General features: G+C 42.6%; 1 protein-coding gene across 14 annotated transcripts in view; it reads left to right on the top strand.

The window, feature by feature from the left end:
* The window catches only part of AOPEP (aminopeptidase O (putative)), a 335871-nt gene that overhangs the window by 54529 nt on the left and 254055 nt on the right, over positions 1-27287 (top strand). For 13 of the 14 annotated variants that reach the window (XR_014139966.1, XR_014139965.1, XR_014139968.1 and 10 more), the window contains exons 4-5: positions 13203-13356; positions 21453-21698. Coding sequence is in view for 8 of the 14 variants with exons in the window: in XM_081802940.1 (XP_081659066.1) it covers positions 13203-13356; positions 21453-21698 (400 nt within the window). In the remaining 6 variants the exon portion in view is untranslated. The remainder of the gene's footprint in view (positions 1-13202; positions 13357-21452; positions 21699-27287) is intronic. The other variant, XM_081802939.1, reaches the window with a different exon arrangement.

Genomic DNA, 27287 nt, shown 5'->3' on the forward strand with positions numbered 1-27287 from the left:
GCATTATTTATCTTTTCAAAGGGGAAAAAAAAATCTGATTCACTGGAGTTCACTTAAATTATTTGTATTAGAATGATATTTTAGAAAGTATAAATACAAGACTAGGCATAAGCTCTTATATATTATATGTGTAATATTACATATTATAATATAATAATATTATATAGTAACTCTTACACATCTATAAAGCCAAGATAAAATACATATTAAACATAGACCAAACTATTAAATCAATAAAATTCAAATAAGCAACTCAATTTTAATGTAAAGATTAATATTTTGCTGAAATGAAATTGTCCCTCACAATATGAATGTAGTGCTGACAGCTTCATGAAGGTTCTGTTGAGCTTATTGGTATCTCTTCTACCCTGAGCCACGTGATGATCTTGTTCTCCACCACTTTTCTTTCATGTGTTATAAAGCTTTTGTTTACACAGCATACTGTGATGTCATCTAGCCTTTACTCACCAAAAACAACAACAACCTTATGTTCTTTTCTCATTATCTCTCAATAGTTAAAGCAGCGCTGCATGTCCCTGTGCAGTCCTATACACTAATTCAGATGTGAACTCTGAAGTTGTTTGGTAGTCCTCAGTTATATCTGGATGATCCAGCCTGCTTGCAAAATCCGGCCCACTGCCTGTTTTTGTAAATAAAGTTTTATTGGAACATGGCCATTGCCTATGGCTGCTTTCATGCTGCAGTGGCAGAGCTGAACTGTTGCAATAAAGACTATATGGCCTGCAAAGCCTAAAATATTTGCTGACTAGCCCTTTACAGAAAAAAAGCCTTCTGACCCCTTTGGTATCTGTCTGTCATTGTCTGTCTAGTTGAAGATTATAAAAAAATTAACACAAGAATTGACATTAAAATTTCCATGGAACATATTCATACTTATAGGAATATATCTGTGAATCTTTTTTTCAGAATTACCAATTCAGGGCAGAGTTGTAACGAAGCAGATGCTAATTGCGATTTGCTTATGTTCATACCACTTATACTTATGCAGTAGCATGGGCTTCCATTCATACTACTTATCCTTACACGATATCACGGAGCAGACTTTACCAATTTAAATGGAGGGAGGATTGAGCTAGAGTAGGAAAAAAATCTATGCCTAATATTGCAGTTCCCCTGCAGTCCACAGCTGGGTTTTTTCAAAGGACAACCAGGAAAGAGTACTAACAGAGCTCTTTGCCAGACCCTGAGGATGGAATAATGTCTCCAAATATCCCTGCACTCCTTAGAGGAAAAGAGTATGTGGCTACAAGATGATACTACTTCCTTTCCAAGTTATGTTTTCTAGATTGTAGATTGGTCTCCTAGGACCTCCACTCTGCACAGTGCCCTTTTAAAACGATGAGCTGTCCTTGAAAACACTAGCCGAAAACCCGACCCACAAGTCACAGTTTCCATCACAATAACACATCGACGTGATTAGCACATTTGCCGGGCACCAGCTGATTTCCCGAAAAAAGCAAAGCACCTGGGAGCAGCATAATGTAATGAGGCAGATACCAGCGACAGAAATGACAGCAGCCCTTCAGCAGGGGACGGAAATCAGAAGACGGACCTCTGAGTTATTGCTACATGGGGGAAATCATTCCTCCTAGCTGTTTATTAAAAGAAGGCTAATGGTTTAGATTGTAGCTTGATGACCATCATAAGAATTTTATTAGCTAGAAGTCACCCACCTTTTTTTCAAGAAGGCTACATCAAAGCTATAGATTTAGATTGACTTGTTTGGCTCCTTTATTATTTAACTTCCTTAGCATAATTTCATTCGGGCGGGCAGAAATGTTAGCCTGTGTGTTATCATCGGCCTATATTCCCTGCTGAAATGTAGCTCGACTATTAAGCACAGAGACCCCACGCCCAAAAAAGTGCTTTGTATGTAATAGGTGCTCGATACTTGGTTGAATAAATGTGTTCTGTGTAATCAGATAGAAGTAATATGTTCATGGAGGGAGCATTTAAAAGCACTACTGAATAGTAAAAATGATTTCCGGGTCATTTCTGCAGTTATGCTTCTGCTTAGAGTTTATATGCCTTTTCTCTAGGCTCAATAGATTTTAAAAGAAAAAACTGGCATACTACAGCCTGTTTTTCCCTGTTTGGCAATTCTTTTGTTTAGTGTTATTTTATTTTTGCAGGGTCTAATTTAGTGTATTCCTGCTTCCTAGAAAAATAAAACATTCCACTTATTTTTTATGGAAAGCCTCAAGTAAATGAGCAAAACTAACTTAAGCTCCTTACAAATGTAAGAGAAGAAGCATATGAACAAGTGAAAGGTGTTAAAAACTCTGTGTGCCCTCACATAGTATCTGATTTCATTTTTCTGTGCAAAAGTAAGAGACTGTAGACATTACTTCATCCTGGGCAAAACGCTACTCTGGCCTGCCCAATAGACCAACTCTCTGACATTCTCTCTCTTGACTTTGTGTGGGAAATTCCAGGAAAAAGCCAAGATTTCAGGGTCCAGACCCTCCTGTGTGCAATTGAAAGCCAACTTTCTTTCCTCTTGATGGCTCAAAATGAGCAATACTATTTAGACTGCTCCCACAGTATGCGAGCAGGAATTACGTGTAAGGAAATAGTAACGTAAAAGACATTTAGGAATGGTTATGATTAAGAGTTTTCATCACAAAGAGAGAATGCAAAGTAGAGAAAGCTCCTTGTTTCTAGAACTGAGGAAATGTTATTCTGGGCACATACATTATGTTTCAAGGGGTAGGAGTACGGAGTGAATGCATTCATCTTTTCTCTTTAGAAAGCTACTGGTGATTGAGACTGTTTTTCTCTGTTACCCCCCTCATAAAGTCTCACATCAGGCCCTGGCACTTTCCAAATCTTTGTCAGTTTGTGATTTGCTTTTGACTAGTTCTTGCTTGCCCTCCTCATGCTGAACTTAACCATATTTGGCATTTGGGAGAGTCATCATGATTTCTTTTGGATAATGATGACTCCGGCAGGCGTGTTCCAATTCTTATTGCTGTGGATTTTTGTCTTAGGCTTGATATTTATGGGTTTTCTCCTGTGAGTGAAGTTCGAAAGTGTATCTGTGACCATCTGGAGCAGTAGGCTTTGGTGTCTAGTACCCACTTGGTACTTAAGTTTAAGGGGAACCAGGTAATCTGTGGCACAGGTCAGAACAGTGCGTGAGATTTGGAAGAACAAGCCTGGTGCAGGGTATTCCTTTAGGGATTCATTAGCCACGAGGGAAAACCTCAAAACCTATGGAGGCGCTTGTGTTCTCAGTTCGGTAGGTGGCGCCCTTTTACCTGGTTCACAAGAATGATCTTGAAGGTCATTCTCTTCTGGGTCTCCTGTGCCGCAGGCAGTACCATGTTGCGGGGAAGGAAAGCCGAAGCCCTGCTGGGTGGCATCGGTGCTTGAGAAGCGGTGGCATGACCTGGCACATGGCCCCAGTTAGGCAGTGCCGGCGCATACCAGCCCAGAGCATTCTTACTGTCTCCTTTATTCTGGTGCCAGTTCCCGCCCTTGAGCAACAGCAGAGAAGAACTAACGAAAGACAGTCACGCCATGGGTATTCAAGAGGGTGGCACTAACTCATAAAACCAGAACGTGTAGACTCAGCAACTAAAAAGTAGTGAAAGAGAAAGGGCTGGGGTTGGCTGAAAGACCCAAGCACTGGGCAAGGAAACCAAGGACCTTTCCCTCCTTTTTGTGTATCCATTATTATAAGAAATACACAAAATGTAGAAAACATGCACATTGTGTATGGTGCGACTATATACATACACTTAGAAATACACATTTCCCTATATACACGTGTCCCTATACATATTAAGCATCTTGAATTTGTGATAAAAAGATATTCCAAAATCATGAAATAGCTTGATGTATGGAATGGTTTGGGCCGGAAACTCTGAAATTAAGAGTGATGAGTCAGTGGTGAGGTAGGAAATAAGCAAGGACTACAGAAGAATTGAGGAAAGAAATCTGATATGTTAAGTAAAAGCATGTATCAATCCAGTGTTTCCAAATGCTTCATGTTATTTGTCTAACTTACAGTGCAAGAGTTTAAAAGATAGAGTGAATGCTTTTAATAGGAAGAATTTAAGTGCTTGTTTTAATTTTCAGTGAAAACAATAACTCTTTACATACAGAAAATACTGTGAGATGTTTATCTTTGCAAAGATAAATAATCTGCTTTTGCCCCTGTAGAAGCAGAATGGTTGTGGATGGTGTGGCTGTATTTTTACAATGTGTTTTGTGAGTATTTCCAAGACTCCCCTAGGAACAGGACAGTGACTTTCCATACATTTACGTATTTAATTTACTATTCGTGAAATAGTTAAAAAAATATATTAAATTTTTTTTTCTTTTTATAAGAATGATATTCCCAAATTCTTAGCAAAGTTTTTCACAGGTTTGGCAGAAAAAGTTCTCTCTCCCCCCGTGGACTGATTCCATCATGTTCTTCCTTTCTCCTCTTCAGTCTTCCTCCCTTAGAAAACAGAATCTTCAAAACTATTCATAGGACAGTTTTTTTTTTTTATGTGATAAATAAGAAAATAATTAAGGCAATTGTTTTAATACTCCCTAGTTAGAAGAATTTTCAAAACTAAATTTTAAATTGCCTCTTATGATTTGAAAAGTGACCCATCTCAAATCCTTCACCTACTTACAAAAAATACAATTATCTCATATTTTTTCTGAAGAAAATTTCAGACCCGTTTTGGGACATGAACATTTCTATTTGGATCTTGTAGCAGCTGCTATTGTGAGTATAAGAACAATACTTGATATGATGTATCTGTCTTACTAGTGAGACAATCAGAGTGTAAGAATTTTCCACCCTAAATAAGTTCCAGTTTGAGAAGGTGGTGTAGGGGTATTCAGGAACTTTTGAGGAGGCCCAGAAGGGAGGCGAGATGGGTGGCTGCTCAAGCCTGCTCGGTTAGGGAGTGCCACTTCCTTTGGGCCTCTTCCTACCTCCCCCCTCCCTGTTAGTCTTGCTAATGAATCCGGCCTGGCCGTGAAATCATCCAGTGGTGTGATGGGCTTCTGGCCTTTGCAGAGGAAAAACTCTGGGTTAATTCAAGTACAGCGTGTTCTCTTTGTTTTGCAGCTGGTGTAGCAAGGGAGTCTAGGGCAAGTGGATTGAATCAAAAAGGAAAATGAAGGCATTCACTGTCTATTTCATTGAGGATGGCTCATTTAAAGTAAACACCATTTAAATAGTCTCCAAATGGCCCATTCTATATGAAGTCATACAGGATGCCCCCTTTGGGCTGTCATTCTCCTTTAAATGGATCGCTTTGTGTGCACTGCGTTTTAATGCCATTCAACCTTAAACCCCATATGTGGGCCTCATCAGGCCACAGGCTTCGGTGCACATGTGGCAGCCATACCTTCAACATTCTTTGTCTCTGCCTCCAGACAGTCAGCCCCAGCAACAGGGGGAGGGAGTTGTAAAGACAACAGCAGTTAACATTTCTTCAACACTTATTATGTGCCAATTTACTATGTCTAGTGATTTCTCTATATATTATCTAATTTAATCCTCACATAATCCTAGGGGGCAGATACTATGATTATTCCCTTGTTACAGACGAGGAGATTGATGCATAGAGAGATTAAGCAATGTGCCCACATTGGTAAGTGTGGCTCCGGGAATTGAACCCCAGCAGTCAGATTCCAGAGCTGGAGCTCAGTCAATGGATATATTCAGAAGAAATAAGCTCTCATCAATTCTACCTTTGCAAGGTAGGTTTATCCCAAACAATAGATAATCCAGAAATGATTTCTCTTTGTCTTTGGAATGCATGCTCTGCTTTCTGGGGGCAGGAATTCCACCTTGTTACTTGCATTTTTCCGCAGTCGGGCTTGAGGATGAGATCGGGTATTCCTTGAGCACCTAGCTCCCTGTGGCAGTGGGCAGTCTTCATACAAGATTGGGCTCAGTGGAATAATCCATTAACAGACAACCCAAATGAGGCTTTCCTACCAGACATGCCCTCATAGTAAGAAACTAGTAAAAACCTCCCCCGGAGAAATGGAAGCATTCAGTTGTCACAGCAGTGGCTCTAGTCTTCACCCAGGGTTGGGCAAGAATCCCAGGGCTGGACAGCTTTGGGGAGCTTCTGTGAAGGGTCCAGCCAGGGTCTCTGGGAAGTGTGTTCCTAGCCAGTTCCTATTTGCCACCCCCCCCTTTGATCCGCCCCTGTTTAACTGTCACTTGGTAACCTAGAAAACTTTTTTTTTTTTTTGCTGTGAAAGCTTGAAGTATGAAATAGTTTATTCCAAATGAGCTCTAGTAAGTAGAGGAACTTTAAGAATCTTAAAAGATGAAAAATCTTGGGGCGCCTGGGTGGCTCAGTCGTTAGGCGTCTGCCTTCGGCTCAGGTCATGATCTCAGGGTCCTGGGATCGAGCCCCGCATCGGGCTCCTTGCTCTGCGGGAAGCCTGCTTCTCCCTCTCCTGCTCCCTCTGCTTGTGTTCCCTCTCTTGCTGTCTCTCTCTCTATCAAATAAATAGATGAAATCTTTAAAAAAAAAAAAGATGAAAAATCTTGAGGGTAGTATATAGAAGAAAATCATCTTGAACATTTAAAATATGGGTTTGGGTGATGTTTTCAATACATGACCCCCCCCCCCCCATCCTTTTCTTTCCATTGTTTAACTTCAGAGAAGACTACAAGGGCGCAATGGCAGTTCTGAAATATTTGTGCTGGACTTAACTGAGATTCTGCTACCACTTTTGCTGTCTTACTCCCAAACCTCAGGTCATTTAAGGTTTCTGCCTTAAAAGAAAAAACCCATTAATGTCATTCCTCTCCCCTGCCACATCTTTCTAGGGCTTCTAACACCCTCCCCACGTCCCCTCTAGGATACAGACATTCTGGTAAAGGCTCTGGGACAGGATGTGATTTGGGTACTCTCTGTGACCTTGTGCAGCCATCTAACAGATACCCCTTATTCCATTAGCACTGTTCTCTCTGGAAAGCAGTTCTAGTGCCTCCTGTTTCCATAAGTCTCCTCTTGCCCATGTGCCAGATGTATGGTACAAGAACCGGAGGGACAGCAAAAATTGGGTCAACACTTCGATGCAGATTGTAGGGAGAAAGCTTATTGTGTACATGGTTTCATTCTTGTCCCTCCCAGCTTTAATTGACATATAACGTTGTTTAGGGGATACAGTGTCATGATTTGATATGTGTATATGTTGCAAAATGATTACCACAATAAAGTTAGTCAACACATCCATCACCTCATGTAATTATAATTTTTTTTTGTTTTGAAAACTTTTAAATCTACTCTCTTAGCAACTTCCAAATATACAATATGGTACAGTATTGTTAACTAGAGTCACCTTGCCGTACATTACATCCCCAGAACTTATTTATCATATAACTGGAAGTTTGTACCCTTTGAACCCCTTCACCCATTTCTCTGCTACCTCCCCTGCCTCCCAACCGCTGGCAGCCACCAGTAAGATTACTGGTTTCTATGAGTTTGATGGGTTTGTTAGATTCCACAAATATGTGAGATCATTCACTATTTGTCTCTCTCTGTCTGACATATTTCACTTAGCATAATGCCTTCAGTGTCCATCCATGTTGTCCAAGTGGCAGGATTTCCTTTCTTTATGGCTGAGTAGTTTTCCATTGTGCATATATACTATACTTTCTTTATCCATTCTTCTGTTGATGGACACTTAGGTTGTTTGTGTCTTGGCCATGTGAATAATGTTGCAGTGAACATAGGAATGTCGAAATCGCTTTGAGATAGTGATTTCATATCCTTCAGGTGTATACCCAGAAGAGGCATTGCTGGATCCTGTGGTAGTTTTATTTTTAATTTTTTGAGGAACTTCTATACCGTTTTCCATAGTTGGTGCACCAGGTTACGTTCCCAACAACGGTGCACAAGGGTTCCTTTGCTCCACATTCTCACTAGCACTTCTTGTTTCTTGCCTTTTTGATACCAGCCATTCTGACAGGTAGGAGGCCATATCTTACTGTGGTTTTGATTTGCATTTCCCTGATGATGAGTGATATTGAGCACCTTGCATGTACCCGTTGGCAATTTGAATATCTCCTTTGGTAAAATGTCTATTCAGGTTCTTTACTCTTTTTAATAATATTTTTTGCTATTGAGTTGTATGAGTTCTTTATATATTTTGGATATTAATTCCGTATCAGATATGTGGTTTGCAAATATTTTCTCCCATTCTGTAGGTTGCCCTTTCATTTTGTTGATGGTTTTTGTTTTGCCGTGCAGAGCTTTTTAGTTTGGTTTGATGGAGTCCCGCTTGTTTATTTTTGCTGTTGTTGCTTGTGCTTTTCATGTCATATCCAAAAAAATCATTGCCAGTGTTTTATTCTTAAAAGGATTTTCTGACAGGCTGGTGCCTCTTCCTTATCTCTAAATTGTCTCTTCCTTCTGAGGTATATTTTAGCATTTTAATATTACCTCAGGACCAAAAATATTATTCTTTTTTTCTTAAGATGAACTTTTAATTAATTGATTATTTTTATTTTTTTTATACTAGAAAGGCACATATTCAAAGAGTGAAATAGTTCTATTGGGTTTATTATACTCCTCCCTGAAATAACAGTCCTTAGTACCTCTACTGTATTTTTTCTGTTTCAGAAGTAACCACTTTCACCTGTTTTATTTAGCTAATTATCTGATATATATATATATATATATATATATATGTCCATGTTGTTCAGTAAGATGCATGATTGTTCTGGGTTGATCTTCCCACTACGGCAGATAAGGATTTAGCTCTCTCCACCCTACCATCACACACATACCCCCTGCCCCAAATCCTATCTTCCCGATATAATTAATATCATAACCTTGATTAGAACAGTATTCTTTATTTATATTATTATATCTATGCTATTAAAAGCTGAGTCTTGCACAACTTTGATTACATTATTATTTCTGTACAACGTGTTTGTTTTTCATGGGGTTAATCATTGTGTTATTGTTTGTTTTTCCTTCTGGGTTGGTTTTTCTAAGTATTTACCAACCCCAAAGGCTTTGAAAGTTGTTTAAATCTGCTAAGATGCTCAAATACATCAAGTCTTCTATCAGTTTTCTCCTCCTGAAGCAGTCTCTCTCCGGGCTCTGAAGGTGCTCTGAAGAGCGGGGTTGCTCTCTCTGCTGGGCCTATAGCCGGCTCCTGGGATCGCCCTGCTCCATTATTCTACAGGTTCCCTGTGCTTCTCTCGTGTATTGGCTTGTCTGCCTTCCTCTTGGTTTACTATATCTTTTTGAAGCATATTTTACGTACTTAAGTAGCTTCTAGAGAATAGAATACGTGGGAGGTGAATTTTTTGTGAAACTGCATGTCAGAAAATGTCCTTATTATATGTGATTTTTTTTCCTCTTTCTGGAAGCTTGTGGAATCTTGTCTTTGTCCCTAGGGTTCTGAATTTCATAACGATGTATCTCGATGTGGATTGATTTGTATCCAGTGTCCTGGGTGTTATGTGCCCTCTGAAGTTGGAAGCTCATGGCCCCTTAAACTTGGGGAGATTTCCTCAATTTTTTTAATTGATGCTTTTTCCCCTTCTATTTTCTCTGTTGTCTTTTTCTGAAACTTCTATTACTTGGATATTGGACCTGCTGAGAGGGTTTCTATTTTTCCCTCTTTTTTTTCCCTTTTGCTCCACTTTCTGAGAGACTTCACCAGCTTTATATTCCATCTCACACCTTTATTGAGTTTTTCTTTTTCTTCTATCATGTGTTTCATTCTCTTTACTTTGGAATGCTCCTTTTTTATATGATACTATTCTTATTTCAGTACGGCAATACTCAGCTCTTAGTGTTTGGTGTTCTTTGAAGTTTTCTTCTTGTATGACCATTGACCTTCAACTTGCTTGTTTCTGTTTGGTCTCTCAGTGTCACAGCAGGGGCTTTCTAGAGGTCCTGGAGGTACTTGATTTGTCTGTAGGCATTTAGGAACGGGGGACTAAAATGCTGATTGGAAGCTCTGAGTGCCTGTGTAGGGCTTCTCAACCATGAGCTTCACCATAGGCTGATCATAGGACACCTCCCACGTGAGTCTCGTTAGTTGTCTGCTCTTGGGCTGTTCAGTGTTTTTTTCATTCCTCTGCCTGGAGGGTAAAAGCCTGATTGCCTGCATTCTGGGAGCCAACTAAGAGAAGATGGCTGGTGGTCTCAGCATCTGATATGCATATGTTCATTTAATCCCATTCATTTGCCCTCAACTGTGCTGTTTTCCCCCTCCTCCCCCTCACACCGCCCCCAGTCTAGAGGCCTTCTCTTACTCTCTGTATAAAATGAATCTCCAGTTATTTACTGGGGCTTTGGGGGATGGGGAAATAGCCCACATTAGGGGTAGAGTTACTTAAAAATAAAAATATATATAAAAAAATCCCTTTACTATCCTTCATTTGGTTTTGGGAGGAAACAAACGTAGCCTCCTGTGTGCAGCCTTCCATTTGTACCTAAAAGCCTCACCATTGCTGTTTATTTACTGATGCCCAAGTGACTGAAGCTTTTAAAAGGGATATTCAGTGGCCCATGGTAAATGCTACAAAGTATCCTTCAGAGAAAGAATGACCAGACCACAGCCCTTTGATTAAGAGAATTCGGTTAGTCAACATTTTTCTTTTAAACCGAGGCTGTTCAGAAGATTTAGTTCCTCACCCACAACTCCTTTCCTCTTCTTTCATCTGCACCCTCCCTGCCCCCACAGCCTCTCATTGTGTTGCCCAGTCCAAATTGAAGTTCTTGTGGGGCGACCTTGGGGAGGCATCAGGTTGCAGAGGATGAGGTAGTGAAGGGAAGGTGAAAAAACGAGGGAGGTGGGCTCAGGGCAGCACGTCGTGTGGGATCCCTGTCATGCTTTTATCCAGACTGCTGTGACTGCCTCTGCCCCCTTCTTACTGGCTGGGGGTCAGAGCCGCAGTGCTCTTTAAAGCCATGGCTTCTTTTAAGCTCAGTAGAAACTACACACATCACTGGACTGGCTCAAACATCACCGGATTTGGTTATCTTTTTAAAGAGGAGCGTGCCTTCAGCTTCTTAGCTGTGGGGAGAGTGATGTGAAGCGTAGCCGCTCTGACTCCAGAAACAGGATGACCTTAGAAGCAAGCTGGAGAGCATGGTTTCTGGTAGTTCTGAGCCTGCCCTTCTATATTCCTTCTTTAAATATCTCCTCTAGTGACTTCAAAACTTGATGTCATGTCATACGTATTCAAACTTGATATCATATGTTTTCCCCTTATGTTTAAATCTTTGTTTCCTATTTAAAATTTTGTTTCTCTTTTCTTTTCTTTAAATCTTTCAGCAAGTATTTATTGAGCAGCCATATCTGCCAGGTCCTGGGATCGACACAGTCCCTGCCCTCATGGGCTTAGGTCCTGGCAGAGGCCCAGTGCAAAGCCTTGGCCTGGTGGGATGGGGCAGTGGGAGGTGCAAAGGGCAACAGATGCTTCCTCGTTTTGGGCAAAGAGGCCCGGGGATGTGAGGAGCCGCGGCCCGAATGAATCCCAGTCATGCCCTTTCCAGGGAAGAGGGCTGACGTCTCCCTGCTGAGTCCATGCAGCCATTAAAATTTTGTTTTTTATTGGAGGAGTTCTGTAATGTATTTTTTTGGATCTAAGTTAGTAGAGTTTCAGGGGATAATAAATAATGACCCCTCCACCTTCCTGAGTTCAAAATTAGTTGAGAGACAAAGAAGACAAGCATAGGGAGATAAAAATCTAACCTTTATTATTGATTTTTACGGGTAAAACAAATTGAAAAAGGCCATGTTAGGTCTGCTGGCCAGTATGGGCATGTTACTATTTCGCCCCTGTATTTGACATCTAATCCACTCACTGACCAAATTGGACAATCATAGGCCATGAGTATCTGACCATCTAAAACCTTTAACAAGACTGAGAGGAATAGCTCCTGCAAAGGAGTTAGTAAGGGGCTGAAAGAGAGGCTAGAGGTATTCATGTAATGGAAGTTCCCTCCATGGAACATGAGGAGAGGAGAAGTGTGTTCCATACATGGGGAGATATCAGTTTCCCTGAAGGCACACCATCAATTTATAGCAGATGCTCAGGAAAAAAAAAATACTGTATTAGATCAGGTTGTATGACACATTCAGATTTCAGAAACATTAAAAGCATTTTGCCATCTTAGAAGTCAGGAAGGATAGTGTTATAAGCTATCAATTGTTTGTTCTTTCGGTAAACACCTTCACTACGTTTGGCCTGAGTGGTGTGCACACCCTCAGCTGGGGCAGGGAGCCCCTGCTGAAATTCCAGGCCTGTTACAAACTAGCTGGGAGTCCTTGGCTCCCCTGAACCTCTCTAGGCCTGGTTTTCATCTGCTCAGTGAGGAATGGGAGACCAGCCCAATACATGAACAGATAAAAAGGATGAGGGATAAACCTAGGCTTCCACAGCTAATTAGTTTCAGAGTTGGGACTAAAACCCAAGTATCTTCCATCCCTAGTCTCACTGTTCTCTACCATATCCAGTTCAGACTGATTCTTAAATTGAATATATACAAAACAGTTTAGCACCACAGAAGCGATCATTCATTTGTTCATTCATTCATTTATTTATTCGTTCAACAGAGCATCTTTTTTTGTGCCAAATACTGTGCTAAGCAATAAGTATGAAGAAAACATGTTCTTGGGGTGCCTGGGTGGCTCAGTCGGTTAAGCGTCTGCCTTCGGCTCAGGTCATGATCCCGGGGTCCTGGGATCAAGTCCCGCATTGGGCTCCCTGCTCAGCGAGGAGCCTCCTTCTCCCTCTCCCTCTGCCTGCAGCTCCCCCTGCTTGTGCTCTCTCTCTCTCTGTCAAATAAATAAATAAATAAAATCTTAAAAAACAAAAAAGAAAACATGTTCTTGTCTCTCTAACAGCATGCATCCTGTGCCCTTACGTGTTTGCAGCCCTTATGTGACCACCTCAAGTACGACCCTTTACTTATAGCCTCACTTGAAGCGCTTCAAACTGACCCCAGGTCTTCAAGGAGATACAGACCTCCTTGGCTGCCCTGAAACCGTCAGCCCTCTGTGCTCTCCCCGAGACCTACAGTGATGCCCCTGCGGTAGATATGACCCATCCCCAAGAATAGCTCGTACCATCTTAGCACACAAGTTCTTCAAGTGCCTAAAGAGAAAAGCTACAGAGTGAGGTCCAGAGCCGTGCACTGGCCTCATTATGGTTGTTTCTCTCCTTCTGTTTCTAGGGTGCGCAAGCTGGCATTACTATGTAACCATGCCAATGCCAGCCTCCACCTTCACGATCGCAGTGGGCTCCTGGACAGAAATGAAGCCAGAGCCCTGCTTGTTCAAGGATCTGGCAGCAGAGAGAGCCCTCTCACCTTCCGAGGCTGACTTCAGGTTGGTATTTGGGAGCTTGCTGAAAAACAAACACTTAAGGGAGCAGTATGATGCATTTATTCCAAGCACTGGGAATGTGAGTCATCCCTGCTGAGAAGCTAAACCAAAATATGATTAATCAAAGCAAGAAAAACCCTACTGGGAGGGAAAGAGAGTTGAGAGGCAGAAATGTGGGCATATTGTTTATGCAGAAAGAAAGAGAAAAGAAGGATATATGAAGTCCTCTGTGAAGTCAGGTGAAATATTTTTATGTGTTTGGGTATGTCAACAGAATCCTCAGATTCAACACTTTCCCTCCTATACTTTTTAACTTTGGTTTTCAGTGCTTATTTGGTCAAAAACACAACTTAATGAAAAGGAGTTGCTTGTCTGTTGGATTACTTTGTAGGCCACTCTGCTGTTTAGGTCCCCGGGACTGCTGTTAGCAGTACATTTGTAGGGTCAGCCCTCCTTCAGTGGGGCTAGTCAGCCTGCTCCGAGCTCAGGACACAAGGTAGCTGTTGCAAGGTCATGGGGCAACGAGTAACCTACTGGGTCAGGACTCCATTAACTTTGGTAGTGGTTTCTTCTTTTTTCAGAATGATCGGAGAAAAATCTGTTTAAAGTTTTTAAAAAGCAGCACAGACCATTAGATATTCACTCACAGCCTCCCCACACGTCCAACTGTTTCTAACTTTGAGAGCCAAAAGGGAGGAGGGGAATGTCCATAGGAGGTACAAAGTGTCCAAATTGTGCATCATTGCATCATGTTCATTCCTAGGACTTTTACACCCAGCTCAGTTTAATCACTTTTCCTGTTTACACAGAGGCACTAGGTCCATTACCTTCTGGTGGAGAAAGCCCAGAGTAATGGTACAGATGGCTAGTTCATCCTTGAAAACCAACTAAGATACGCTTTTCGTGCAGATTCCTTTTGTGCCGGTTATATTTTGCCATGTTGCTTTCACTCTTACTGCAGTGGCTGCAGTGACGGTTGGTACTGTGAGGACGGAAAGCCACTGAGCCCTCTCCTATGACAGGCATGTCTTATTGCTTGTGTTTTGCTTTTTGGAGGAAGGGAGGTAGTTTCCACTTCCTGCTTAGTAACTTGCCTATTGTGGACTATCTCCCCTGAGCTATACAGAGTATCCGAGGTTGCTTCTTGGATTTTATTTATGCACGCTTGAGGGAAGAGGAGAGTTGTGGACAGAAGTGACACGTGTTACTTTCATGTGGGGATGTTTAATTGCATGTGAGACCCTCAAGTGATCCTTCCCCTGCCACTGAGCTCAGAATAGGCCTCATTTTGCAATTTCGGGTAGCCCAGATTTCTGCGTGGGAAGGACAGGTGCCCTGGAGAGTTACTTGGATCCTCAGTGGACTTGTTATGAGCAAGAAATAAACTTTTTTTTTTTGTTGTTAAGCCGCTGAAACACTGGGGATGTTTGGTATTGCAACATATCCTAGCCTGTCCTGAATTGATACAGAAGTCACTGGATGTTTGAAGTCAGGGAGTCTTGATCTAAATGTCATCTTGGTTAGTCCTGAGAGTAAGCCTATAAGATAGATAGGCTTTATTATCACAATTTTATAGATAAAGATACTGAGGCTTTAGACAGCAATGTGTCCGTGTTCGTATCTCTACTGAGTTTCAACACCTGGATTCCTATCTGGGCTTGACTCCTTACGGAGGTGATTCAGAATCTTACCTGGGGACATTGGGTTTTTTTTGTTTTGTTTTTTTAAGATTTATTTATTTATTTTAGAGAGAGCGCACAAGCGGGAGGGGCAGAGGGAGAAGGAGAGAGAATCTCAAGCAGACTCCACGTGGAGTCCGATGTGGGGCTCGATCCCAGGATCCCGAAATCATGGCCTGAGCCAAAACCAAGAGTCGGACACTTAACTGACTGTGCCACCCAGGTGCCCCTACCTGGGGACTTTTTTTAAAGGTTTTATTTATTTGACAGAGAGAAAGACAGCCAGAGAGGGAACACAAGCAGGGGGAGTGCGAGAGGGAGAAGCAGGCTTCCCGCGGAGCAGGGAGCCTGATGTGAGGCTCGATCCCAGGACTCTGGGATCATGACCTGAGCCGAAGGCAGACACTTAACGACTGAGCCACCCAGACGCCCCCCTACCTGGGGACTTTTAAAAACTGTGTATGATGTCCATGCCTCACCTGGAGTCTGATCCACCTTCCTACCTGGAGAGTCAGTACCATGACTGAGTGACTGTTACTGATTGAAATGTGTCACGCTGGTACAGACGACAGAAGTTGAGAGTTCTGCCTTTGAGTGTGAAGCAGTCCGTACTGCTTGGGTAGGGTTCTCAGGGCAAAGCCATTCTTTCCTGCTCTGTGGAATAAAGACTTTGCTTGGGGTTTTCCAATTCTTCATGGTGAAGAAGCAGCCTCAGGGCTGCTTGACTGTCAGAGGAGGTATGCAGTTGAAATCCGTGCACCTTAGGGGAAGGCAAAGAAAGAAATGTGTTATTTTGTCCTTCTAGCCATATTCCCAGGGATATGAGGTTGGGGAGCGGGCAGCAACCATTTCTTATGTGTTCCTTCTGCTGCCCAGGGGCCACTGAGGTGGCTTTTCACCTTATTTGCATCCATAATTGTGAAGGAGGCGGCTGTGGCCACTTCATGTGGGCATTCTGGGAAGAGACGGCATCTGAAATTCCAGTTGGGGTTTAGGGGAAGGGGATCAGTATGACTCTTTTCTTGTCTTTTCAAGTTTGCAACCAGCTGTGAAACAGGCAGAAGGAGAGCACAGGGAAAGTTTTCATAATTGGCCTGAGCTCAGGACTGCTCGGGTGCACGACCTCAGTGGGCTTTCTAATACTCCGTTTCCAAGCCAGATAGACTGGCCCATCCAGTTACCTGCGCAGCTGGACTGCTGCTGTTCTCCACAGCACAGGTCCACGCAGGCTGCCTCATGGCCAGAAAGTACCCCATCTGTGGGCAAGCAGATTGGAAAAGAGGAAGCCCAAGAGTGGCCAAGCCGATCAGAGCAGCTGGAGCCAGGTCAAAGGTGCCACTCCAGGGAGGCACATCCTCATGTGGGAACGCGAGGCCTGGGGAATGGAGTCCTTCCCACACTCCCTTCCATGTCTGACATGCTATGACGAAGTTTCCCCTTCATTTATCACCAAGCTTGTCCATCAGAAATGTACTGCTGATAAAATAATAGCTTGCATTTGCTTAATCCTTCCCTGGCTGCGTGCTTCATGTGTGCTGTCTTTAGTCATCAGAGGGTAGCTTTGTGTTTTTATCCATTAAATCTCTGGCTGCATGCTCGGTTTGCCAACAAAGGTACTCTGAAGTGCCAACTGCAGTCGTGTTTTCGGTTATGTTCACATCTGGTTCCCTTGCCTTCCCCGCCCCCCTTTTCTACTTCAAACCTTCCTGAGACCACCAGTTCAATTCACGTAAATGTAACTTTTATAGGGGCCTTATATACCACAGGCTTTCATTTGCCTAAAGTGTTCATCTGGGTCCCAGAAATTTGGCCAAAGTATTGGTCACTGAACTTTTGATCACTGTTCATGTGGGCTAAATTATAGGAAGAATATTCCCTCTTCCAGCTCCAATTCCACACGTGTTCCGGCCCACTCTGGGTGAGCATTTTGGTAAATACATTAATTAGAAGGCATTTAGGTAAACCATTGAAAGTTTATTAATTTTCTTCGGCTGCAGCATAACCGTCTCCAGCCACAGAGGAATCTTTGTATTGTTTAACCTCTGGAGGCCTTTGTTAAAGCACTGTCTTCACTTTGGGCCCATACAGTTTAGGCACGACACGGAAACTTGGATAAAGTCCAGAGGAACTCAGCAAAAATTATTAAAAGCGTGGAAAATACGTTCCACGAAGAAGAAAAGGCATTGAGGTTGTTCATCCTAAAGAAGGGATGGCTTGGTGGGAGAAGCGGTCTTTTTGAGAGTTGTGAAGTCTATGGAAAGTGGCCTGTGGACCTTGCAGGATGAGGCCCTATTTCTGTATCTTTGAAAGGCTAGGAAAGAAGGAATGATATATAAGTCATGGGGGAAAAATACCAATTTCCAGTACACCCTTTGCTATAAGAGAAGCCTTTCCAAATCTTCCTGGCTTGGTGTGATTTCTCCAGCCCTGGCTCCCTGGTGTAGTTCAGCCTTCTGGTTTTTATAGCACATGCTGCATTTTGCTTTGTAAAATCCTAGAATGCCCTAAGGAAACCCATCCAGCTTTCAGGCACAACTGTATCATCGTATATATTGACATCATTGTCAACAACTCATTGGGGGCTGGTGCTGGCATTTTGAACACTTGTGATTTTTACCGTATCCAAGCATCTACTCTGCTTGCTAAAATATGTTAATAAATTGTCTAAACATCTTACTGTGTCACTGTACTCATCAGAATTTTAAATTTTTTCTTCCAACAAAACTGTAAACTCCTCAAAGGTAGGGTTGGAAATTTATTCATATGTCTGTACATGGCATACCTTTGGGGTGCCTTGAGTAGAGCAAGAATGCAGGAAATAATTACTAAATTGTCAGGTTGAACGGTGAAAAAAGGACATGCATTCCCAGGGGAAACTTCCAGTGATTCCTTTTGAGCCTATGACAGGGAAATGTCTGTGTCAGCTACTTTCAATACATCTCGTTCTTGAAACAAGAGGAGGGCTGAAGGAGAGAACCTCTTTAGGCAACTTCCAACCTTGTGATTCTGAGTGAAACGTGGTCACCCTTCTTCCGTGGAGAAACCTCTTGTAAAATAATTTCAGCCCAGCAATCGTAGGAGAGGGAACCAATGTTCTGGTTCCCATCATTTACCAGCCTAATATTTATTTCACCAGTTCTTCCCACTCTTGGCAATATTAATGGGCAACATTGACAAGGAGGAGCAGGAAACCAGAGAACCACAGAGCAGCTGAGCTCAGCTTCTAGAAAAATCCAGGACCCAAATTTACTCAAGAAGATTAATGCAGTATGTGGGGAAGGAAGGTCGGGAGGGAGGAGCTTATGATGACTCACGATGTGATGAAAAGAATAGTTCTTATTCCTTAGGAATGTTGTGTGGATTAATTGGGATAATGCACATGAAGTGTTCAGAACAGTTCTTGCCACATAGTAAATATTCAGTAGCAGTTGTGGGAGGAGTTATTGTTTATTATTCTTATTATCATCAGTGCAGATTATTTATAAATAACAAGCATTATTATTAATCTTAACTATTAAAATATTTACCCTGATTATAAGTGTGGGCACAGGGAATAGCGATTTGCAAATGCTTGATTCGCTGATGATACTGAGAGTAGGTTGGAGCAGGCACAGATACAGAAATGAACAGCTGAAGGTTACTGGGAAAGAAAGCATGTTTGAGTGAATTCTGGCTTCATGGAGGACTATTCATGACATTAGAAACGTACAGTATTCCCTCACCACTTCAGGAACAAGGCTGTTGGCGTGAAAAGGGGCGGGGGCCTCATGTGGAGAGTTGCCATAGAATCACAGTGCCAGAAGAAACCTTAGAAACCATTTTTTGTTTTTTTTAATTAAAGTATAATTAACATACAATAAAATGCACAGATCTTAAGTGTTTGGCTTGATGAGTTTTTGACCATCGTTTACACCCTAAACTGATACAGAGAACGCTCCCACACCCAGTAAGTTCCCTCTAATCAATTCCTCCCCTCCCCGCCCCCTGCAGCCATTTTTGTGAGACCATGTTAGAGATGACGAGAAGGAGCCCCCAGGTACTGAGGGGCTTTCCTCACGTCACAGTTAGCCCGTCTGAGAACAGCCACTGAAGCCCAGCTTTCCTGATCCCGATGTCAGAACCTTTGTGTCATCTTCCCTGATGCCACTTCCATTTTTAAAAAAATTTTATTTATTTATTTGAGAGAGAGAGAGAGATCACATGCACGTGAGCAGGGGGAGGGGCAGAGGGAGAGAGAGATCTCAGATGGACTCCCCACTGATGCCTGATGCTGGGCTCTATCTCATGACCCTGAGATCATGACCTGAGCCGAGATCAGGAGTCTGACGCTTAACTGACTGAGCCACCCAGGTGCCCCAGCCACTTCCATTTTTATTGGGAGCCTTAATGGTCTCACTTGCCCGTAGCTTGATTGCCTTAAAGTCCTGCATTTTCTTCCAGGCTTTGATTATGAAAAACGGTGCTAATACACACAGCTGGAATAATCTTCATCCCCCTGGCTAGAGCCGTTCATATCCAGAGAGAATTTAACTCACCTTTTCTCTTCAACAAATTGTGTGGATTTTTTTTGTTTTTTGTTTTTTTTTGAGAGAGAGAGAGTGCGAGCATTCGAGCTAGGGAGGGGAGAGGGGCAGAGGGAGAGGGAGAGAGAGAAAATCCCAAACAGGCTCCATGCCCAGTGTGACCCTGAGATCATGACCCGAGCTGAAATCCAGAGCCAGATGCTCAACAGACTGAGCCACCCAGGTGCCCCTACAAATTGGCTTTTTTTTTTTTTTTTTATACCTCCAACTATTCTCTGACCTTTCTTGGCTGCAAGAAATATTCTGGCCCCATGATAATTTTCTAGATAGGCCGGTGGAATACCTCTGCGAAATTATGCTTTCATAAGTAGAATTTAAACTTATGCCCTAACTTTGTACTGAAGATGCCTCCACACCTCCAGTCTCTCCATTATTTAATGTGCTCTGAAAGTTTTTTAGTAGAGTGTAAGCTTAAATTATTATCGCCCATTATACATCTCTGTAAATATATTAGGTGATTAACTCAATAAATGGCTTCATAAGACCTTTGGGTACTTGTCATTGGGTAGACATTTGCAACATTTTCGTGTTAAATGTTTACCACCAGGCACCTGTCCTCACTTTCTCCATAAAGCAAGGGTATCAATCCAGGAGCGTTGGCTAGCATTCGATGTCAGTCATTATATTCTTGCTGTCACCTTATCCTGGCAGGAGTGTTGAGGGGTCTCCAACCATTTTTCTTACCCTCACCCGTGGTGAAATGTCCCCCGTGCTGGAAGCTGTGTTCTATGCACCAGGCTGGGGGACGGCGAGGCTTATCTCCAGAGCTGTGTGGATCTCCTTGGGCGGAGCTGGCTTTGGATGAGCGAAAGGCACTTTAGAAATCTGGAGAGGAATTATTGTTGTGGCGTGCCCCTTTTGGGACATGCCAGCATCTTAAGGTTTCTCATTATTCACCGTGACTCCAACAAAAACCCATAGTTAGAATTATAATTTGTCAATTAAAATTAGAGGGGCTTTCCATTGTGTTTGAATAAAGGATGTGTGAACAGGCAAAAAAAATTGAGTTCCCTTTGATGTGGGTTTCTTTGTGTAGATAAGTTCTCTCGAGGTCTATGAGTCAGGTTCTAGGAATTCTTGCTTGGCTCCACCTTTGACAGAAGAACTGGCAGTGATCAGATGGTACCGGCTGGGCTCCGATCTGTTTCCTTAAAAGGTTGATTCAGTTCAATTTGTATCGAAAGAGCACTGGGGAAGGTATTGTTTCAGAAATGCCTCTGTATTCCGTAAGAACACAACTTCTGATGGCCTTTAATAAGAGCACCTAGATAACATTTGAGTAAAATGGATTGTGTTCTTTTGAAAAGTTGAAACCTGTCCTATCATTGGGTTCATTATTCTACCTGAGTCCACATCTTTTATTCTAGGAGATTCCAGAATGGGATCCCAAATTTGGCTTTGCACCATCCTTAACGTTCTGAGTTACGAATTGTTTCTGATTTGGAGATTTTTTTCCATGGTGATATTTGAAAAGCACATTTCTAAGGGCAGAAATTTTGCTTTTTACTTTCAGGAGGGGGTTGTTCCGTTGCTTTGAGTCTTGGAGGGTTTCCCCCTGTTATTCTAAAATAAGTAGTAAAATCTACTTTCACTTAGAGTTTAGATTGAAGCTATTCAGTCAATTCAGCGCGTCAGTAAGTATTTTGACCAGTAAGTTTTCACTGCTGCACAGAAATAGCCAAGCCAAGAATTCAGTTGAACTGTCTTGATTGGGAGCCCATGTGCACCACTGTCTCTTAGAAGTTGTGCACGTCTGTGAGAGTTGCTCACCTCCACGGCAACAAGAATAAACCTGATTTACCATAAAGCTCATCTGTTTATTTTGTGTTGTTCCCAGGTATGTTGGCGTTTGTGGTCACACGGAATACCCCTGCCGCTTCCAGAATCCTTCCGCTACCACCCAGGAGATTGTTCCTCATCGGGTCTTTGCCCCAGTGTGCCTCCAGGGTGCCTGTCAAGAGACCCTTCTGCGGCTGGTCCCCCCGTGCCTCTCAGCAGCATACTCCATCCTGGGAACACACCCGTTCTCCAGGCTGGACATCCTCATCGTTCCTGCCAACTTCCCGAGTCTGGGGATGGCCAGGTATGTTGTGCCATGGTGGCACTCGGATTACATGCTTTGGAATGACTTCGACGATTTCTTGCTTTTCCTGAACGCTGTCAGAGCTGCCATTTGGTTAGGAGGGTCTGCTTGGACCTCTCATTGCTGCCTTGAGGGAGAGTCTGCGTGTAGATTCCACCACGCGGGAGGCAGCCTTTAGGTGTCATGGGCTCAATCAACTGCCTTGAAAATAAAAAGCTCACGTTGTTGCTCGGATTGAAAACACATTATGCCCCCAGAGTGATGTATGTTGGACTGTGGCTGATGAGTGGCTGGTTAGCTTAGGTGGTGAGAGCACAATGCTAATGAACGCAAGGTCATAGCTCTGGGCAGAGTAACACAACTTAGTTCCAGGGCCACGGGCTGCTCACCTAATCCTGACCAGCTGTCTCATCCATTCTCGACATTGGTCACAAGGGCAACGACTCGAGAGCCCCTGTGTCAGAGAGACTGTGGATGGATCAGTGTAAATCCATCACCGCTGCTGGAAAAACAGCTCAAAGCAGATGGCTTACTGGGGGGGTGGGGAAGTGGGGGGGAGTCACTTGTCTTGCTACTATTTTTAAATATAATAAGTGCATTATTCTTACTGTTTTCTCAGTTTTGTTCTTACGGAAAATCAAGACACGCAAGTTGACCCTTTCCCTCTCTGTTATTTTCATCTAAAACTCGTTCCTTGATGCTATCGTTCATTCAGTAATAGGTACCTGAGTTTCCCTCAGCATTTTACTTGTTATGCACTCTGGATTTTACTTGGTTATATTTCTGTTTGAAAATCTTAATCATTAACAGTGAATATGCTTGACTAAGGATAGGAAGAATAAGCTCATCAAAACACGTGACTTAAGTTTTTCCCTATTAGTCAAGGAAATTCCTGCTGCCAGTTAATTTCCATGCTTTGGAGCAGCTGTTGTTTGTGGTGTTTTCCCTGAAAACTGCATACATTCTGAGTCGAAAAGAACTGACCAGAACATTTGCTTTTGATCTTTACTACATACGTATACTTTTTAAAGCTGGCTAGCTATTCTTAATCCTTGAGGAGGTCTGAGAAAGTCATTTAGGCTGATTTTTTATCCTGTATTTATGAAGATAATAGAAATGTAGAAACTAGGGTAATTGTCTATATTTGGTAACATGCATCAATATTGTTTGGGATGTCTATATATAGAATTTGTCTTAACAGGGGGGCTTCTTCGGTCCCTTTGAAGAGTCTGCTGGACTTAATTTAAGCAGAATTGTTGGCGAAGAAAGGGGTTGTTCATTAAATGTTTCTCATTTGTACCCAGTTTTGAGGGGCTGTATTTATTTGGGAGTCTTTAGCACTTTATGAGAGTTGCAGTTTTTCAGGGCATGTTTGCTAACAGTTCCAAGTTCTGACCTGAGGGAACCAGAGGCAGAGTATTTTTCATACAGAGGACCTCATTTTCTGTAGCTCCTTCCTGACAGCAGTCTGCCAAAACCATAATTTGTTGACCTGCAGGCCATTCTGTGAAGCCTCTCTTTGCAAGTTTGCATGCCCAAGCAGGTAGGCAGTGGGTTTGCTGCTTTTTGAGATATTTAAAGTGACTTAAACATGCTTAACTCTGTATTTTGAAAGTAAGAAGCCTAAGAACCCTAAGGCCAAATGGTACTGGGCACAAATGTCAGAAAATGTGGTGGTGATAATAACTCAGCAGCAACAAGACTGCTTTTATGCTTAAAAACAGAAGAATCATACATTTAAAAATTTGTGGTTGGTTGTCAAATATCATTTTTTCCCCACTTTTTTCTTTCTTTTTAGACAGTGGAAGTAGTCTGCCCTGGTCTAGATGTTTTCCTGAGCTTAGTTAACTGTTTCCTGTATTTGAGATGCAGAGGGAGGATTATGGTATCTTCCACTGCCAGTTGGGGGTGGGGGGGGAGCACTGTGTTTTTCCTAACTGTGGCCTAAATTGATTCCACTTGGCTTGGCTTGACTCTCGCGGGATCCCAACACCTTGAGCCACATGCAACTGAGTGGGGTTTATGACTCAGCTGGCTCCCGGGGCCCTGCTGCCTTATTTATGGTCAGGGTTTTGCTTGGGGCTCTGTAAAAGCAAAGCTGGAACAAAAAATGACAGTCTTGTAGGTCAGCTCTGTACCCTAAACAGGAACAGAGAAATCCCGAGTCTAGTAGGAATTATCCCAAAAGACCTCTGTACTGAAACTTGTCATTGTCTTGTTCATTGTAATGCACTAAAGATCAAAGGATTTCTTGGTAGATTAAATGGTTCTTTGCTGAGTCCACATTTTATAAACATGTATGCGAGATCATAAATTCCATACCTCTGGACTTCTTTAGTGATTAGGTCCTAATCATAATGAATACCATTTTATACCATTGTAGTATTCTTTTTTTGGTGAATGGCATTAAACATTCCCACATGAACTAAAGTGGGTAAATTGTTAGTAACCATTTTGAAGAGTTTTTTAAATTTTTGGATGACATCTGTAAAGATTTCACTGTATTTGAAATATTACATATCATAGTTTGTATGGATAATCTTAAAACTCTCCTCTCTCTTTGGAGCCCGATTCTTCTATTTCAGTAAAGTGGGGAGAAACACACTTGTATAATTTGAATGTATGATAATTACAGATCAGCTTATCAGAAGGTAAATGACACAAAGACAACGTTTTAGAACTTGGAATGCTTTTCCAACATAGCAGTAACTAGACCATCTATCAAGACTGCACATCATGGTTTTTGGTCACCTTTTTTTTAAAGATTTATTTATTTATTTGAGAGAGCGAGAATGAGAGAGAGTACATGAGAGGGGGGAGGGTCAGAGGGAGAAGCAGGCTCCTCGCTGAGCAGGGAGCCCGATGTGGGACTCGATCCCGGGACTCCAGGACCATGACCTGAACCGAAGGCAGTTGCTTAACCAACTGAGCCACCCAGGCGCCCGTTGGTCACCTTTTGTATAAGAGGAACCCCCCGTCCTTTTCTCAGTCACTGTTCCAGGGGAGAGATGCTTTCATTCCGTTCTGATTCTGAGAAAAATCCCTAGTTTGCCTTTAAGACACTACTGACTAGTTGTAGTCCATAATTTTCTCATTCAGTGCGTGTAGGCTTTCTGTTTTTGTTTCATTTTGCTTGTCCTTCCATAGAGGCCGAGTCTGCCATATAAGGAGCTGTGGAGTGTACCTTTCTTGGATTGAGTAATATGGTGTCTAGCCAAAGATATGAATGCATTTTAAGTGAATCTCCAATGTATAGACACATTCTCTTCATGTTGGTATAATTAGCATTCTGCCATTTTCATTGTGTTCTCGTATTTTCTCAGGTGTCTCAGCTAGGGATGGACTAGTAAGCCTCATTTCCCAGATATTGAGAAATACATGAAAGGAGCTCATCATCATGCTTACACTCTTCGTTATAATAATAATAATGTTAATGAAATAATATCCTGGAACCAGATTTATGACAGTTGCTTAAAAATTAACACCTCAGTCTTAACCTCTGTCGGTGTTTATAATAAATGCTTTGCTTCGCCATTTGTCTTTCAGCAGCTCACAATTACATGTCACGGGGCATAATTAGGTTGGCAGAACTACCTTGCTGACATCCAAATACATTCTTTTTTTTTTTTTCCTCCTCTATTTGAATTTCAAGAATCTCCTGCAAATCATTTCAGAGCGGTTTTACGTCTAGAGCACCGAATAAAAAAAGCTGTGTTTTCTGTGACTCTACTTCCCTGCTCTACCATTCACAGGTAGCTTCACCCCTGGTTCCACTTGGAAAATTGGAAAAAAAAAAAAAAGTGGCAGTGTGGTTGACATTAGGTGACAATTCTGCTTTCACTTGTTTTTCCACTGGTTTCGTCCCAGATTGTTTTGTTCGTCTGTACATTGTTTATTTATTCATCTATTCATCCTTCCAGTAAATTTCTATTAAGCACATACTGTATGCCAGGTAGGATTTAAGATGCTGAGTCTACAGGGGTGAACAAGATTGATGCGATCTCTGTCATCACGGAACTTACATTCTAGTCAGGGGAGAGAACTGTGTACTTAAAAACCAGGACTAAGATGTATGCTATAAACAATAAAAACCAACTCAGTGACAGAGTGATCGTTAGGGTCTGAGGTGGGGGGGTGGTGGCAAACTCTTTTTTTTTTTTTTTTTTTAAATTTTATTTATTTATTTGACAGAGAGAGACACAGTGAGAGAGGGAACACAGCAGGGGGAGTGGGAGAGGGAGAAGCAGACTCCCCACTGAGCAGGGAGCCCAATGCGGGGCTCGATCCCAGGACCCTGGGATCATGACCTGAGCCGAAGGCAGACGCTTAATGACTGAGCCACTCAGGCGCCCTGGCAAAGTCTTCTTTAAAGAGTGGCAGGTGCCACGAGACTGAAAAACAGAAAGGAGCCAGCCTCGTGAACAATCTGGGAGAAAAGCAACCCAGGCTGAGGGAGTTCAGGTCCAAAGGCCCCAAGGTGGGAACCACTGAGATGGGCTGGAGGAGCAGAAAGAAGGCGTGTGGCTGGAGGGCAACGAGATTTTAGAGTGGCTTTTCTTAGTTCCCTCCTTACACTCATTTTAGGTGCCAGGAGGTCCCATGGTCCCTCAGGTCTTGGGTCACCAAGCCACCTGTGCACCAGTATGAGGAGACCTAGGAAGAGCCACCAAGAAATGGCAGAGGTTGAGTGGGGATTGATGGTTCTGGGCCATCAGGAGTTATGGGGAGAGAGTCGAAAGGGAGGTCATCTTTTCTCGGTTTTATGAGAACCAGCAGTGCCATACCGTCTTGGGATTGGCTAGTTAGAACCTGACTTGGCTTAGCAACTGCTGTCCTTGAGCAGAATTCGCCACTGTGGGAGCATCAGAGTTCCTGGCGCAAGGCCCGGCAACTCTCCCTTTGTGGAGCAGGGAGAAAGCAGTCCCAGGGCACCACGTTTCCCTTCCCCGCTGGCTGCTGGTGGATTCCTTCCCAGCTTTTTTGACACGTGAGGTCACAGGGAGGGAGGCAGTGTTTTTATGTTTGCTCATCCTAATTTTTAAGTTTCTCAAAGGCTGAACAAAAATAGGATTGATAGAGAGCAGAGAGAAATAATCATCAATTACTTAAATATCTTCAGTGTGCTTCGCAGCCGGAGAAAGACTGTAAAGCTCCCTATTATACATGGCTTGTTCTAAAGATGTGATTGTGCAATAAAGGGCTTCTGGGTGCTTACACTAGTTCCTGACTATTGCAGGCACAGTTTTCTCAAGTACCCCAATTTGGGGGAATGAACGGTGTGCACATACATGCCCAAAAATGAACGTCACCAGCTTTCCCTCCGCTCCCTCCTCCTGGGGTTAGACAGGGTGTTGTCCTGTTTATTCTTATCTCCCAGCCAGTGTGTAATAGAATAAGCAAAACATAACATGCTGGTACAAAGGGCCTGTTGTTTTCAGCCTTCTAATTGTGCTCCTTTCTGCCGGAGAAGGAAGCAGTCATAAATTTCTGTCATTATCTTAAGTAGTAAGGTTTCACAGCTTTGGGAATTTTTCTGTGCTTGTTCTTTGTTAGCTTCTACTTGAATTTTTTGATCCCCCCCAAACCGAA

The sequence above is a fragment of the Leptonychotes weddellii genome, chromosome 14 (assembly GCF_054177405.1).
Source record: "Leptonychotes weddellii isolate Sample4059 chromosome 14, ASM5417740v2, whole genome shotgun sequence".
In the NCBI taxonomy this organism is placed as follows: Eukaryota; Metazoa; Chordata; class Mammalia; order Carnivora; family Phocidae; genus Leptonychotes; species Leptonychotes weddellii.